This window comes from Ursus maritimus, unplaced genomic scaffold (genome assembly GCF_017311325.1).
Source record: "Ursus maritimus isolate PB19 unplaced genomic scaffold, ASM1731132v1 scaffold_3, whole genome shotgun sequence".
Classification (NCBI taxonomy): Eukaryota; Metazoa; Chordata; class Mammalia; order Carnivora; family Ursidae; genus Ursus; species Ursus maritimus.
The window spans coordinates 10,749,472-10,761,738 of NW_024425563.1; the positions used below are offsets into that span (position 1 = coordinate 10,749,472).

The 12,267-nt window shown below is 40.0% G+C and overlaps 1 protein-coding gene across 5 annotated transcripts in view; it reads left to right on the forward strand.

The window, feature by feature from the left end:
- The window catches only part of TPK1 (thiamin pyrophosphokinase 1), a 317,859-nt gene that overhangs the window by 249,806 nt on the left and 55,786 nt on the right, over nt 1-12,267 (forward strand). Inside the window, exon 9 of one of the 5 annotated variants that reach the window (XM_040643866.1) lies at nt 2,209-3,844. The exons of the other annotated variants lie outside the window; for them this stretch is intronic. Coding sequence (XP_040499800.1) covers nt 2,209-2,252 — 44 coding nt within the window. The 3' untranslated portion in view covers nt 2,253-3,844. Of the gene's footprint in view, nt 1-2,208; nt 3,845-12,267 lie in introns of those variants that run through there. 5 annotated transcript variants of the gene reach the window in all.

The following is a 12,267-nucleotide window of genomic DNA, read 5'->3' on the forward strand; positions in this document are numbered from 1 at the left end:
GTGGAATATGCTGAAATGGTGCTGAATGATTTCCTTTGTTGTGTGTGTGCTGAAGTATTAATAATGCCTTGTGCTTTGTGCCCTGTACCTTTGATTAGAACAAATCCCAGAATCTTTTGCCTTTTTAAATTGTTTTTAAAGCAATTTAGATGATAAAACCGGAAATTCCAGTCAAAGTACAGATTGGTCTCATTGATTTGGAAAAATGGACAGCAGATTTATCAAAGAATAGATGGATCCCAGAGGGAATGGGAAGTGATTCAGATTAAATTGTCAGAAGAGAGCTTTGGGGAGGCGGACATAATTTTGCAGAAACTTCTTAAAAGTTTGAAACTTGTCAGCCTTTCCCCCGAAACACATGCCAGAATTTTATCAGCGTCTCTGATACTGTGTGGCCCAGCAGCTTAGGTTCCAACAATCTCCGCCATTGTAGACTGCAGGGTATATTTAGAATACGTACCAGAATTATTAGTTATTTCCAACACTCTTCAGATCCTTTAATTTTCATCAGGGGAACCACAGACACGAAAATGCTGGTCCTTCACGTCCTCGCATACTTAAAAACAAATTCTGCAGTCATGTAATTGAATAAGTAAAGGAAAGGGGCCAGGCAGAGGAGGCAGAGACATCAAAAGCAGAAGCGAACTTTCCAGTGCAGGACTATGGCATTCGAGACGACGTTCTACCTGATTTTTTAAAGGGGAGGGCTTTAAGGAAATTTCTGTTTGCCCGGCACACACCGATTATCAGGGCAGTTTTCTTCTACGGCAGCATTTCATTTTTGATGCCAGGGCTGTGAAGGGGAGCTTGGCAGCGGAGTGAGGGCTGGAGCCGAGGAGACCCGAGCGATGGGCTGGTTAAAGCTTAGAAAAGGGTTTGGCAGCCATGCCTGAGAACAAAAATAATCAAAAGAATTGCCAAGAACCATAAAACCAGGAGAGTAGGGTTGTGAAATACATCAGCTTGATTTTCTGAACATGGAGAAATATTAAATCTATTCTAAGTCTGTTATGATGTCCATGTATTTTTGTGAGTTTCTGTACTACAGGAATTTCTATTTTGCCTTAGGGCTATGAATAGGATCAAGTCAGATCAAGTTTTTGTTATGGTTTATTTTTTTAAGTTTGGAAAAACATACTTTTCCACACGGTTTAAATAATTTGTAACTTATGTATAAGTGTGTGTGTATATATCCCTATTGTTGAATATTTCCTTTGATGCCAAAGGCTTATCATTTATATGCTGATTTGTTCTCTTGGGAAGCTATGATATATCACAATTACAAATAATATTTGAAGAGAAATCTTTTGTAGCAACTATAAAATGAAACCGCATATTCCAAGTAGATGGTGCAGCATCCGCAAGGGCATTTCACGGTAAGTCAGAAGTACTGACGGAGCTCAAGGGCGCAGGACAGGCGGGGCTGGTAAGAGAGGCTGCTGGAGATGTAGGCGGGGTCGGATCCGGAAGTGGGCGTGAACTGTAGAGGAAGTCAGGATTTCTCTATAGGCAACGGGGAGAGATTTTAAACAGAGAAGGGAAGTAAAGGATCACCTTTGTGTTTAACGAAGATGACTCTGGAATCATTGTATGAATTGGATTAGAGAAAGATACAGTAAATAATTTTTTTCCTTTTTAAAAATCAGCCCAAATATGGAATTCGAACCTTGTGTCAATTATCTGTGCACTCAGAAGAAGCATTTCTCACTTACTCAAGTGGTAAGGTCTATTGAGTGACATTTTCTAAAAATGATGGCTGCATTTAATATATGATCTTTTTCAGTATGTACCATTGACCTTTAAAATTCCCAAGCTGAGGGGCGCCTGGGTGGCTCAGTCATTTGAGCCTTCAGCTCTTGGTTTTGGCTCAGGTTGTGATCTCATGGGTCTGTGAGATCAGATGTCAGACTCCGCGCTCAGCTGGGAGTCTGCTTGGAGATTCTCTCCCTCTGCCCCTTCCCGCCCCCCCCCCCACTTGCCTGCCCTCTGTCTCTCTCAAAATCAATAAATCTAAAAATATTATAAAACTCCAAGTTCAGCATCCATGTCTGCTTATGAAAGAGGGTATTCTCTTCTTCAGGCATATAATCTGTGGGATGACTTGGCTCTTTCCCACAAAAACAAGGCTCGAAGTGTCTCTTACCCTGGTAAAATGTCCCAGATCTCTGTTTCTGTAATTTATTCTGTCCTATTACTCTGTCCCAACAGATGGACCTACCAGTTTTTTGCTCAAACAAGACGATGTAATTTAGAGGACCAGATACACTGTACATGAAGTCTGCAGACATTAGAAAGTCATCACATTTCCGTACCTAGAACCACACCCCCGCTGCTGCATTTCACACCACCTGCTCTGCTCATGGGGTTATGCTTGTACATGGAATTCACATATCACCTACAGAGATGTACCCATGTAGGTACCAACTGTTCTTTGATGCTTCATTAAGAGTATATGCTGTATAATACATTAAAAGCAGACATTTTTAAGAACTTTCAGTATGAAATACTTTTCTATCACCATTATTTTTCTAGTGATTAACTTGCTTTTCTAATAGCTTTGTGAGATGTTTTTCTAATCAGTGCACATGAGCCATCATCAAAACTAGAATTCCTAATTCTAAGCCAAAACAGTTGGAGACCAGCCAAATCAGGACCTTTAATAAGGTTTATGGGGAAAAAACCCATCAATCATTCATTCCCTTCCCAGCTCTGTGTACATCATTGAACAATTTTGTCAAAGTTTTTCCAAAAAAAAAAAACGTTTAAGAAATTTGAATAGAATACTTATTAGCATGTAGTATTATCTAATCAAAATCTGATTTGTGAGGGTGAATCAGCTAATGTATTCATAATTTTAACCGTGTTAACGGCTCTGAAATTGGCTGATAATTACTTTAGAATTAGAGGTTCTAATTTGTACATTGGTAATGTGTTTCCAATCCACAGCCAATGTAGTAACAATAATGCATTGTAGTTCTGTCTTCACTGAGATCATGATGGACAGCTGAGATAGGATATTTCTACCAGAACTGGATATCAAACTTTTGTCCTGAATATTAAAAACTTCGGAAGTTTCCAAAGATGCAAGGTCATGTTTAGCCTGTGTTAGTCAAGCCTCTCATGTTCTCCGTGGTTTTACTTCAGTGGAAGTCTGTGACCAGGAAAAAGCCTCTTTCGTGTCTTTATCACTGTCCTAGTTCCCTACGTCCCACACCGAACACACACGCTCTGCACACCACTGAGAGCCAAAAGCTTGGCCACAAAGCTTTGTCCGTGTCCAAATTAATATGAATCAGAGGCCTCAGAGAAGAAAATTTCATTGCCTATGAATATTTCTAACAATGTGTTTTAAATCTATAAGGGTCGAGTATGTTAACACAGGGATTTTAAACATTTTCTTAAATTGCAAAAGCCTTTGCTCAAACAAAATTTTACCTCGAACCTTAAACCATAAAGGTCGATAAACAACTGTTTTGTTTGCAGTATACTACTGTTACCACAAATAGTGACTTAGCACAGTTTTTTTTTAAGTCACTGAAATGAGTTCATAACACTGTACATATATTTCTTACTTTGGTTATGGCCCCTGCTTTATTTTTTCTGCAAGAAATAATAACTAATAAATACCAAGTGAATACTGAGTGCTTCCTGAAGTGTCAGAAACTCATCGAGGCATGCCTGCGAATTGTCTCCTATAGTCCAACAATGTAAAGCACAGTGTCACAGGTAGGGTAATAACTAAGGCATAGAGATGACCTTTGTCGCCTGGGGTCACGAAGCCTATAAGCAATAGAGTTGGAACTGTTCTCTGGCCATCTGATTCCAAAACCCATGTACTTAGCACTCATATACCACCTCCTACCAAAAGTAAAAATAAACCTTCACCAGGATCTCAGAATTCACAAGGCTGCTGGAGGGAGATTTTTGTCAGACAAGCTTGAAGAGGATTTTGCAGAGAATTAGTTGCCTTATGGCTTTCTGATAAATTAGCCCACAGGCCAAGGGTTTTGTTGTAGTACCTTCCTTTTTTTCCGCTTGAACTATTTTTGAAGGAAATGAGGGTATGGGCCACGGCTGCGCACTGGACTCCCCTGGAGGTTGTAAAAGGTACTGCAGCCTGGACTGCTGCTCGGCCCGTGGAGGGTCTAATTGGTCTATCTCAGTTGTCACCTAGGTGTTGTGGGGTTTTTTTGCTTTTTGGTTTTTTAACTTTGCCGAGTGTTTCCTGTACAGTCCAGGTTAAGAAGGGCTGCATTTCAAGCTGAGCCACCTTTGTGCTGTGACCATGCCTCTGCTCACGTAGGGCGTACATGGGTGAGTATGACTGACAGAGTGGGACAGGCTGCTCAAATCATTCCACGTCAAGTTTTCTCATAATAGGACCAGTTGGTAATAGTGACAGGTTTTTTTTCATCTTTTTCAATTTAAATTCTGTTAGTTAACATAGAGTGCAGTAATGGTTTCTGGAGTAGAATTCGGGGCCTCATTACTTACATACAACACGTGGTGCTCAACACCAGTGCCCTCTTAATGCCCGTCACCTATCTAGCCCATCCCCCACCCACCTCCCCCCAGCAACCCTCGGTTTGTTCTCTCTTGTTAAGAGATGCTTATGGCATGTTTCCCTTTCTCCTTTTTTTATTTTTCTCCTAACCATATGTTCATCTGTTTTCTTTCTTAAATTCCGCATATGAGTGAGATCATATGGTATTTGTCTTTCTCTGACTGACTTATTTCGCTTAGCATAATATCCTGTAGTTCAATCCATGTCAGTGAAAATGGTAGTTTCATTCTTTTTGATGGCTCGATAATATTCCGGTGTGTGTGTGTGTGTGTGTGTGTGTGTGCGTGCACATGTGTGCGCCACATTTTCTTTATCCATTCCTCAATCGATAGATATTTGGGCTCTCTGCATAGTTTGGCTATTGTTGATAAGGCTGAGTCTTTAAATGACACTTCTTCTGTAATTCCACAGAACCCAATATTCCCTAAAAATTCTCGAATCAGTTCTTCAAAAACAGTCTCCGTGGGTCCTGTTCATTGTACATATGTTTTATGACCCCCTAGCTTTATACCTTTGTGATATGAAAAGCAATAAAATCTGAAGTTTGGAAAAACTATTTTGGATAATAGAACAGGACTGAAAGGAGAATATTCTGCAGGAAGGGAAGGGCTTTTTTGTTTAGTTAGCAGTAGTGGTTAAAAAACCTATTCTTCATATGGGGCCCTTACTATTTAATAACCCCATATTGCTGCTTTCAGCTAGAGGGCATGTGCTTGTGACTATGACAGAGCCGGGTGATTCGTGTCCAGGGAGGAGCTGCTAGCCGTAGCATGCGTGCGGATCCATCCGGACACACATAATGTACACGTACATGATGGGGGGGAGGGAAAGAAAGGAGAAAAAGAAAAGATTGGTTTACGTGCCTCTCACTATATTCTTTGCGAAGGGGTCGGCAAATAGATGAGCTCTCTTTTCTGTGATTGCATGTGCCGGCAATTATGCTTCCGTCTAGAGTAGTTAAACATATTCATTTGTTTTCTTGGAAATAACTAAAAGTAGATTATATGTCATCAAGTGATTTTCACTTCAGAAAACATACTTGTTTAGTGGCATAACACCATATCCCCCAAAACATGCATGCATACTTCCCGCTACTACCAATTTTGGTGCATTGTGATTTTTTTTTTTTTTTAATCACGACTGTTTAGTTCCAGCAAGTTCACTGATGCTGTCATATTGAGGATGTTCCTTTAATAAACTACAAATTAAAATTTATATTGTGCTTTACTCCTTACTTTTTTCCCTTTCTATATTCAGATTATAATGATAATTTTTTTCTATATAATTTATATTTCCTGTAGATAAGTTTTCTTTTTTCCGAGGATTTTGGATTAACAGAACCCTTGGAAGCATGCAGACAGATACTTGCCTGGGCAAGACACGAGTGGAGGAGGAGGAAAATAACCAATGTCCTCGCAATCGAAGGTTATTCCTTCCAGTTGCTGGCAGTGCTCCTTTTCACTGGAGAGCAGCAGAGGAGCAGAATCCTGTCTTGGAGAGCCCCCCCCATTAGTAACTGCTGACTATGAACGCACAGAACAATTAGTATGGAATCAGGGAATCACTAGAGGTGTACTTAACTTTTTTTTTTCAATTAAAATATGTCACGTGCAGTATTAGAGTAATTGAAATCATTAGGTCAAATGATACACTGACCTTATAGTAAATTTGGAGAATTCTGTAAAGCAATCTTCCCAGCTGTTCACTGAAGCCTTGACAGAGGGAAGAAGAGTCACGTTATGCTTTGGCAGTTTATTTGTTGGTTTTCTGATCCAGGCTCTTGCCGAGCCAGGATTCGGAGAGCCCCGGGGTCCTTGTTGGATTCCTTTCAATACCTCAACCTCTAGATAATTGAAAAATAAAACCATTGTGGTCCACTCGAGGAATCGTGAGTCAGGACTGATATGTTACATCCTTTCTTCCTCTTTTTGTCCAGACTGTCATTCTGCTTTCTCATCATTCTAGCGCCCTCACTGCTTCTGGATCTGAAACATCTGTCTCTGTATTATTCCTCACTCTCTATTTCTGTCACTAAGGTTCAATTGGCCATATGGACGGGAAGGAGGAGGGACTGCTTGAAGCAACAAGCTCCACAGAAGGGGGAAAAAAGAGAGCTCACCTCATCGCTGCACTGTCAGCTCCATAAAGTAGTAACTGGCTCAGAGGCCAAGAGAGACCGCCAACTTCGGTGGTGGAGTGAGCTAGTATTCATCAGCCACAAGAGTCTGGCAAGGCCTCTCCTTTAGTGTTTAGCCGAGAGGGGAGGACTGCAGGCAGCTGGGTCTTTTTAGCAGTCTGATGGAAGAAAGCATTTCCTTCATGGGGAAACTTCATCTTGACACTCAAATGGCCATGATGATTAACTGCCAGACTGGCCCATCCCTCCTGTATGCTTCAGGCTTTACCTGTAAAGAAATGGCCAGTCTAATGAAACATGCTTATTGAATGTCTGATCGACTATGGCTTGTTTTCTAGGCTGGTGCTTGAGCCAGGAGAAACAAGTGTAATTCAAGGGTACAGGGAAAGCGAGTAGTCTGGTCCTACTGGGGCAGAGCTGGAGCTGCTGTGGCCCGTTTCTGCAGTTATATCACATTGGCCATTAGTGACCCCTGTGGAAAGGTTAATCAATCAGTCAGTCAAAGTGAAATAAAATAAAAGTCTGGGATTCAGAACCAGAAGCCTTGACCTTTCTCCTTCTTAAATGTTTTAGCTGATTTACAGCAGTTCCTTGCTCCAGACCAAGACGGCAGACGCCTTTCTTCGCGTTATGGTCTGGCTGCTGTACAGCGCCTCTGTCTTCAACCCTTTGTCCTTTACCTTCAGCAGCCAGTAAATCTACCTCCCTGCAGAAAATTACTTAACTTCCTGGGCTGGGAAGTAAAAACCAAGTGCCTTTAAAAAGTATTCTTTTGGTTGAGTCAGACCCAGAATCCACAGGAATTATTTATTATGAATCAGTTTATCAGTGAATCATTTGTCCGCTCCAGGAACAGACGTTGTACTATGCCCGGCAACAAGCTACAGTAGATACAGCAGGACGAACAGTCATTTCAGCAGTTCAGCCTGTGTGGGACCTAATACTTAATAAGGACGTTTTAATTAAATTACAAACTAGAGTTGTGTCCTGCCATTGCAAAGTGATTTCTGCTTTTAGAGCTAAGGTGGTTTTCACAGTAGCCAATATGGTAGTTTGCCGTGTGGGGCAGTGATCAGGCCTGGGAGCAAAGCATCATTGTTGGGCCTGCAGTGCCATCTACAGAGCAGACTGAATAATGTGGATTCCGCTTACACACTTCAAGTCATGCAGTCACAAGGGAATTAAACTGTGTGTGTTTAGAGTTTGCAGTAAGACTTTGTTCCTACATAAAGAAAGGGTTATATGTTTGCAAAATGCTCTATCAGTTAGACTCCTCAGGGAATGGAGGGTTGGGTTTCATTTTGTTTTTTATTTAATTAACTGGAGACCCCATTTGTTTCAAAAGTCCATTTGATAATCTCTTTAAGATGTAATATTTTAACTTTCTGGTTACTTTGAATAGATGGTATGGGACTTCATATTAGCTTCATGATTTATTTATTTATTATGTCTACTGCTTGTATTTATTTCTCCCTGCCAGAACATAGCATTACGAGAGAGATTTTTTTTTATCTATTTTATTTGCTGATATTTAAGAACCTAGAACAATGCATGCACAAAAGCTCAGACATTTGTAGGTCAGTGAGTCAGTATCACTGTATATTGCTAATAAGAGGACCAAATGTGGAAAGTCAGTTTTCCTCTTTGAGTCTTGGGTTCTTGCATTTAAAATAAGGTGCCAATACCTGTTCTTCCCATCAGTCTGCTCTGAAAAGTAAATGAAATAATGAATGGAAAAGCATAGTAAACTGTAAGGCACTATATAATTTAGACATTTCCCCCAAATATTGTTTTTGTTTTGTTTTTGGTAGTGTTCTAGAAATGAAGACCATATGAGACCTCCCCTCCCTCCATAATTTTCTGAGATACTTTTAAAATGCACATATCTGGGCCCCAGACCATATAGGTTGAGGCCTGACAGTTGTTGTTTTGTAAAAAAATTCAGATGATCCTAAAGCCACTAAAATTTCAGAACCTCTGGCATGAAAAAGAGGTGGAAATCGAATTGAATCCAAAATGAAAGTTGCTCCTTTAATATGACCCCTCCCTAAATTATTTCTGGATAGGAAGTTGTTTCTGATTAAACATATTTCTTTGTCATAAGGAAATTACAGAAAACTGAATTGATCCATTATTATTTAGCTTATGGTGTAGTGTACTGCCTTTTATAAAAATTTAGACTAGAAGGATCTAGATATATATGAAAAAGATTCCCCTAATACATTAGAAGTATTCAGTATTAGAGAATTTTACATATATTTCATAAAGTGTAGAATAGAAATGTTATATTAATTTAAAAAGGAAACAAAGGACAAATCTAAGCTTTTATAAACTGATTTTTAATTTTATTTAGGGAATGCCACTTGTTAATTTTTATGCTAAAGTGCTGTACACGATATGTTTTAGCATATTACAAAAATAGTTAACTTCTTAGCATTAAGGTTATTTCTCTACCATCTTCTTAGGCCTTTTTGGAGTAATAAATGGGAAAGGTCACATCTTTAAGGTGACCAGATTTGTAGATTAACCATGCAAGAATACAAAAGTTTGGTTTTTTGTTTGTTTGTTTGTTTTCGATAATAAGCTTATAGATAGATATATGCTTCCACAGCATGTAAGTGTCTCTTAGGCCAGTTAAACATGTTTATACTCATTTGTATATTTGGTTTTGTTTTGAGGACATTGTCTGTATGCTGAGTCATTATCTACCCTGTAGCACTTGCCTTAGAGTATGAATGAGTGAGTTAGATGTCTCCTCTAAAACAAAGCTAGAGTACTTTTATAGTGGCTAAAAGTGGAATTTGCAACCAGGTAGCCTTAGGTGCAAATTCTGGCTCTATCACTAGATTTCTTCCTTTAACTCATCTCCTAAATATTATATACAATCACGTCTTTATCATGTATCCATGTATATTTATCTATATAGTCTTTGGGAAGGGAGTGTCCATATACCGAGTAGCATCATGCTAGTACTGTCAAGGATAAATCAAATCCAAGAATTCAAGGGCTCCCATGACACATTTGGGGAGGGGGTCATAATCTAATGAACAGGTAAAATACAAGTGTGATAAACAATCAAGATAAGTAGGCACTGTGATAAGTGGCATGGAGGAAATGAGTAAATTAAAAGTAGAGTAATTGAGGAAGGTCACATTAGATAAAGTTTCCATGGAAGGTGCTCTTGAAGAGGTGAGATATAAAGAATGAGAAAGAAAGTTGGCATGCAGAGAGCTAGGGGAAGAGAATTCTGGACAGAGGGGAAGCAGATGCACAGTGGGAAGGGAGAGGGCTTGGTGTGTTGGAAGACTGGAAGAGTGGCCTGGGACCGGGGAGAGTGGTTGAAAGGGACATGGCCATGAGATCAAGAGGGAAGCACCAGTGAAGCCTTGTGGGCCGTGGGAGGTGTGTGCATCCTGGTCTGAGAGCAGCAGGAACCCATCTAAGGGATTTCACCAGGGAGTGGTACCGACAAATGATTTACATTTGAAAAAGATGACTCACAGAGGTATAGTTGTACCTCCCAAATATTTCTTGACTCTTCCCCTCATCCCCAGTTCTAATACTCTTGTCTGAACTGAGTTCATCTCTCATCCCATCTAATTGTCTCCCAGCCTTCAAATATGTCCCTTACAAAACTGCCAGAGCAAACTGTGCAAATTATCCTGTCACTCTCCTGAAATGTCTGATGGATCTCCTGTACACACACGTGAGGTGACATCCAGGCTCATTAACCAGCTCATCAGGATCCTTTATGGCATGGCCCCCATTGTCTGAATACCCATTCCTCACTATTTTGTGCCTTGAACCAGCAAGCTGCCATCAGTTCCCTGCACCTCCCATCCTGTTCCCACATCCCTATCTCCCTGTAGTTCCATCTGTCCTCCCCTTTTGGACCAGTTTCTCATTAAAAAAAAAAAAAAAAAAAAAAAAAGTCTTTCTGTTCTCCTGACCCCTACCACTGCAGTGCACAACACACTGTGCCGTTATTTCTGTGTAATGGCCTTATCTGCCTGTGAGTTTCCCTGAGATTTTCAGAGAGAGGTACCTGGTAGCCAAGGAACTTTCAGTAAATGTTGGGTAGAGATTTGGGGTAAAGACAGCCATGCCGATGAATGAGATAATGTTGGTCGAGTGCCAGCTAGCCTTGGAGCACAGTCTTTATAGACAGGTGGTGCTAACCAGGTCATCGTTCACTCTCCTTCTCCTTCCTTTCCCACTTTCCCCCTTGTCTGTCTGGCAGACTCTCTTTCCTTCTCTTCATATGCACATACTTTACACGGGGAGCTCTGCTCGTAGGCCTTGCAGACAGATGGGAAGATCCTGAGTCTGTCTCCAGAGGACTTGGGCTCTCGTAGAGGAGCTGGAGCCAATTCCAAAAAGAATAAGCAGCTATGCGAATGTGTAGGATGAAGTGATAAATGAGGTAATGGATAGGAAGAGCTAGTCTTGAACTGAAAAGAAAGTCGCACCTCATTTATTTCTTGGAAAAGAAAGCTGGAGAAAAATTTTGTATTACTAAGCCTTCATTACTTTTCCAAAATATCCTGCAGCATGCTTACTAATGTATTAGGGATTTCTCATGAATAAGTCACTCTAATGTCACATCTCAAAATATGTGAACAAAGGGTATTTTTTCAAGTTTTCATCATACTTCATTTTGTATGTTGCCTCTAGGGAACGTGTGTGTGTGTGTGTGTCTGTGTGTGTGGTGTGTGTGTGTATAGTTGAGTATACTTACAGGTTTGATGTACCGTAAATCCCATTACTCTTTTAGATAATCTTAACTGCTGATGAATGTATTAATCCATTTTTATTACTTGACATATGTTTAAATGGATTCTAGTATGAAAGCATTTTAAAGCTTGAAAACATTTTTAAGAAAATTATTTTTAATATATACAACGGTAAAACCCATTCAAGGTGGACCTTATACATCAGAGCTCTATCCTGATTGCCTTTACTCTTGTTTCATTATTTTTTCTCATAAATCTAAGAATATCCAATTTCTAAGCATTTAAGACATGAGAGATTATTTTTCTCTCCCAAATCAGTAATTTTTAAAAATTCAAGTTCTGAGAAACTTCAATTTAAATGTCATTCGTTTCTATAGGCCTAACCAGCACAGGGTTGATGTGCTGATCTCAAGAACGCTGTAGTCACTCAGAAGAGACATGATCTTGTATGTGTATGAAGAATGCAGGATATAGGAAATTCTGTTATGCGTTTCAGAAAATATGCAGTAAGAAGTACATACAGGATAAATCACTGTCATACTCTGGAAAGACCTCACAATTCAGGTTTGAGTTGAGCTGGGCCTTCAAAGGTAAGAGGAATAGGTAAAAAAGGAAAAAAAGAGAGAGAGAGGGAAAAAAGAGAGAGGGAGGTAAGGAAGGAGAATATGAACATTCCTGGCAGGAGGAAAAATATAAAAATACATGTGGAAGCAGGAATGAGCATGGTGGCAACTGAGCAACCCACCTTTTCTCCTCCTACTTAAAATACCCTGAAACCTAATTATCCTGTGATTCAGGCTAAAGATAGGCCTGTCATAGAGCCCAGTGAAGGC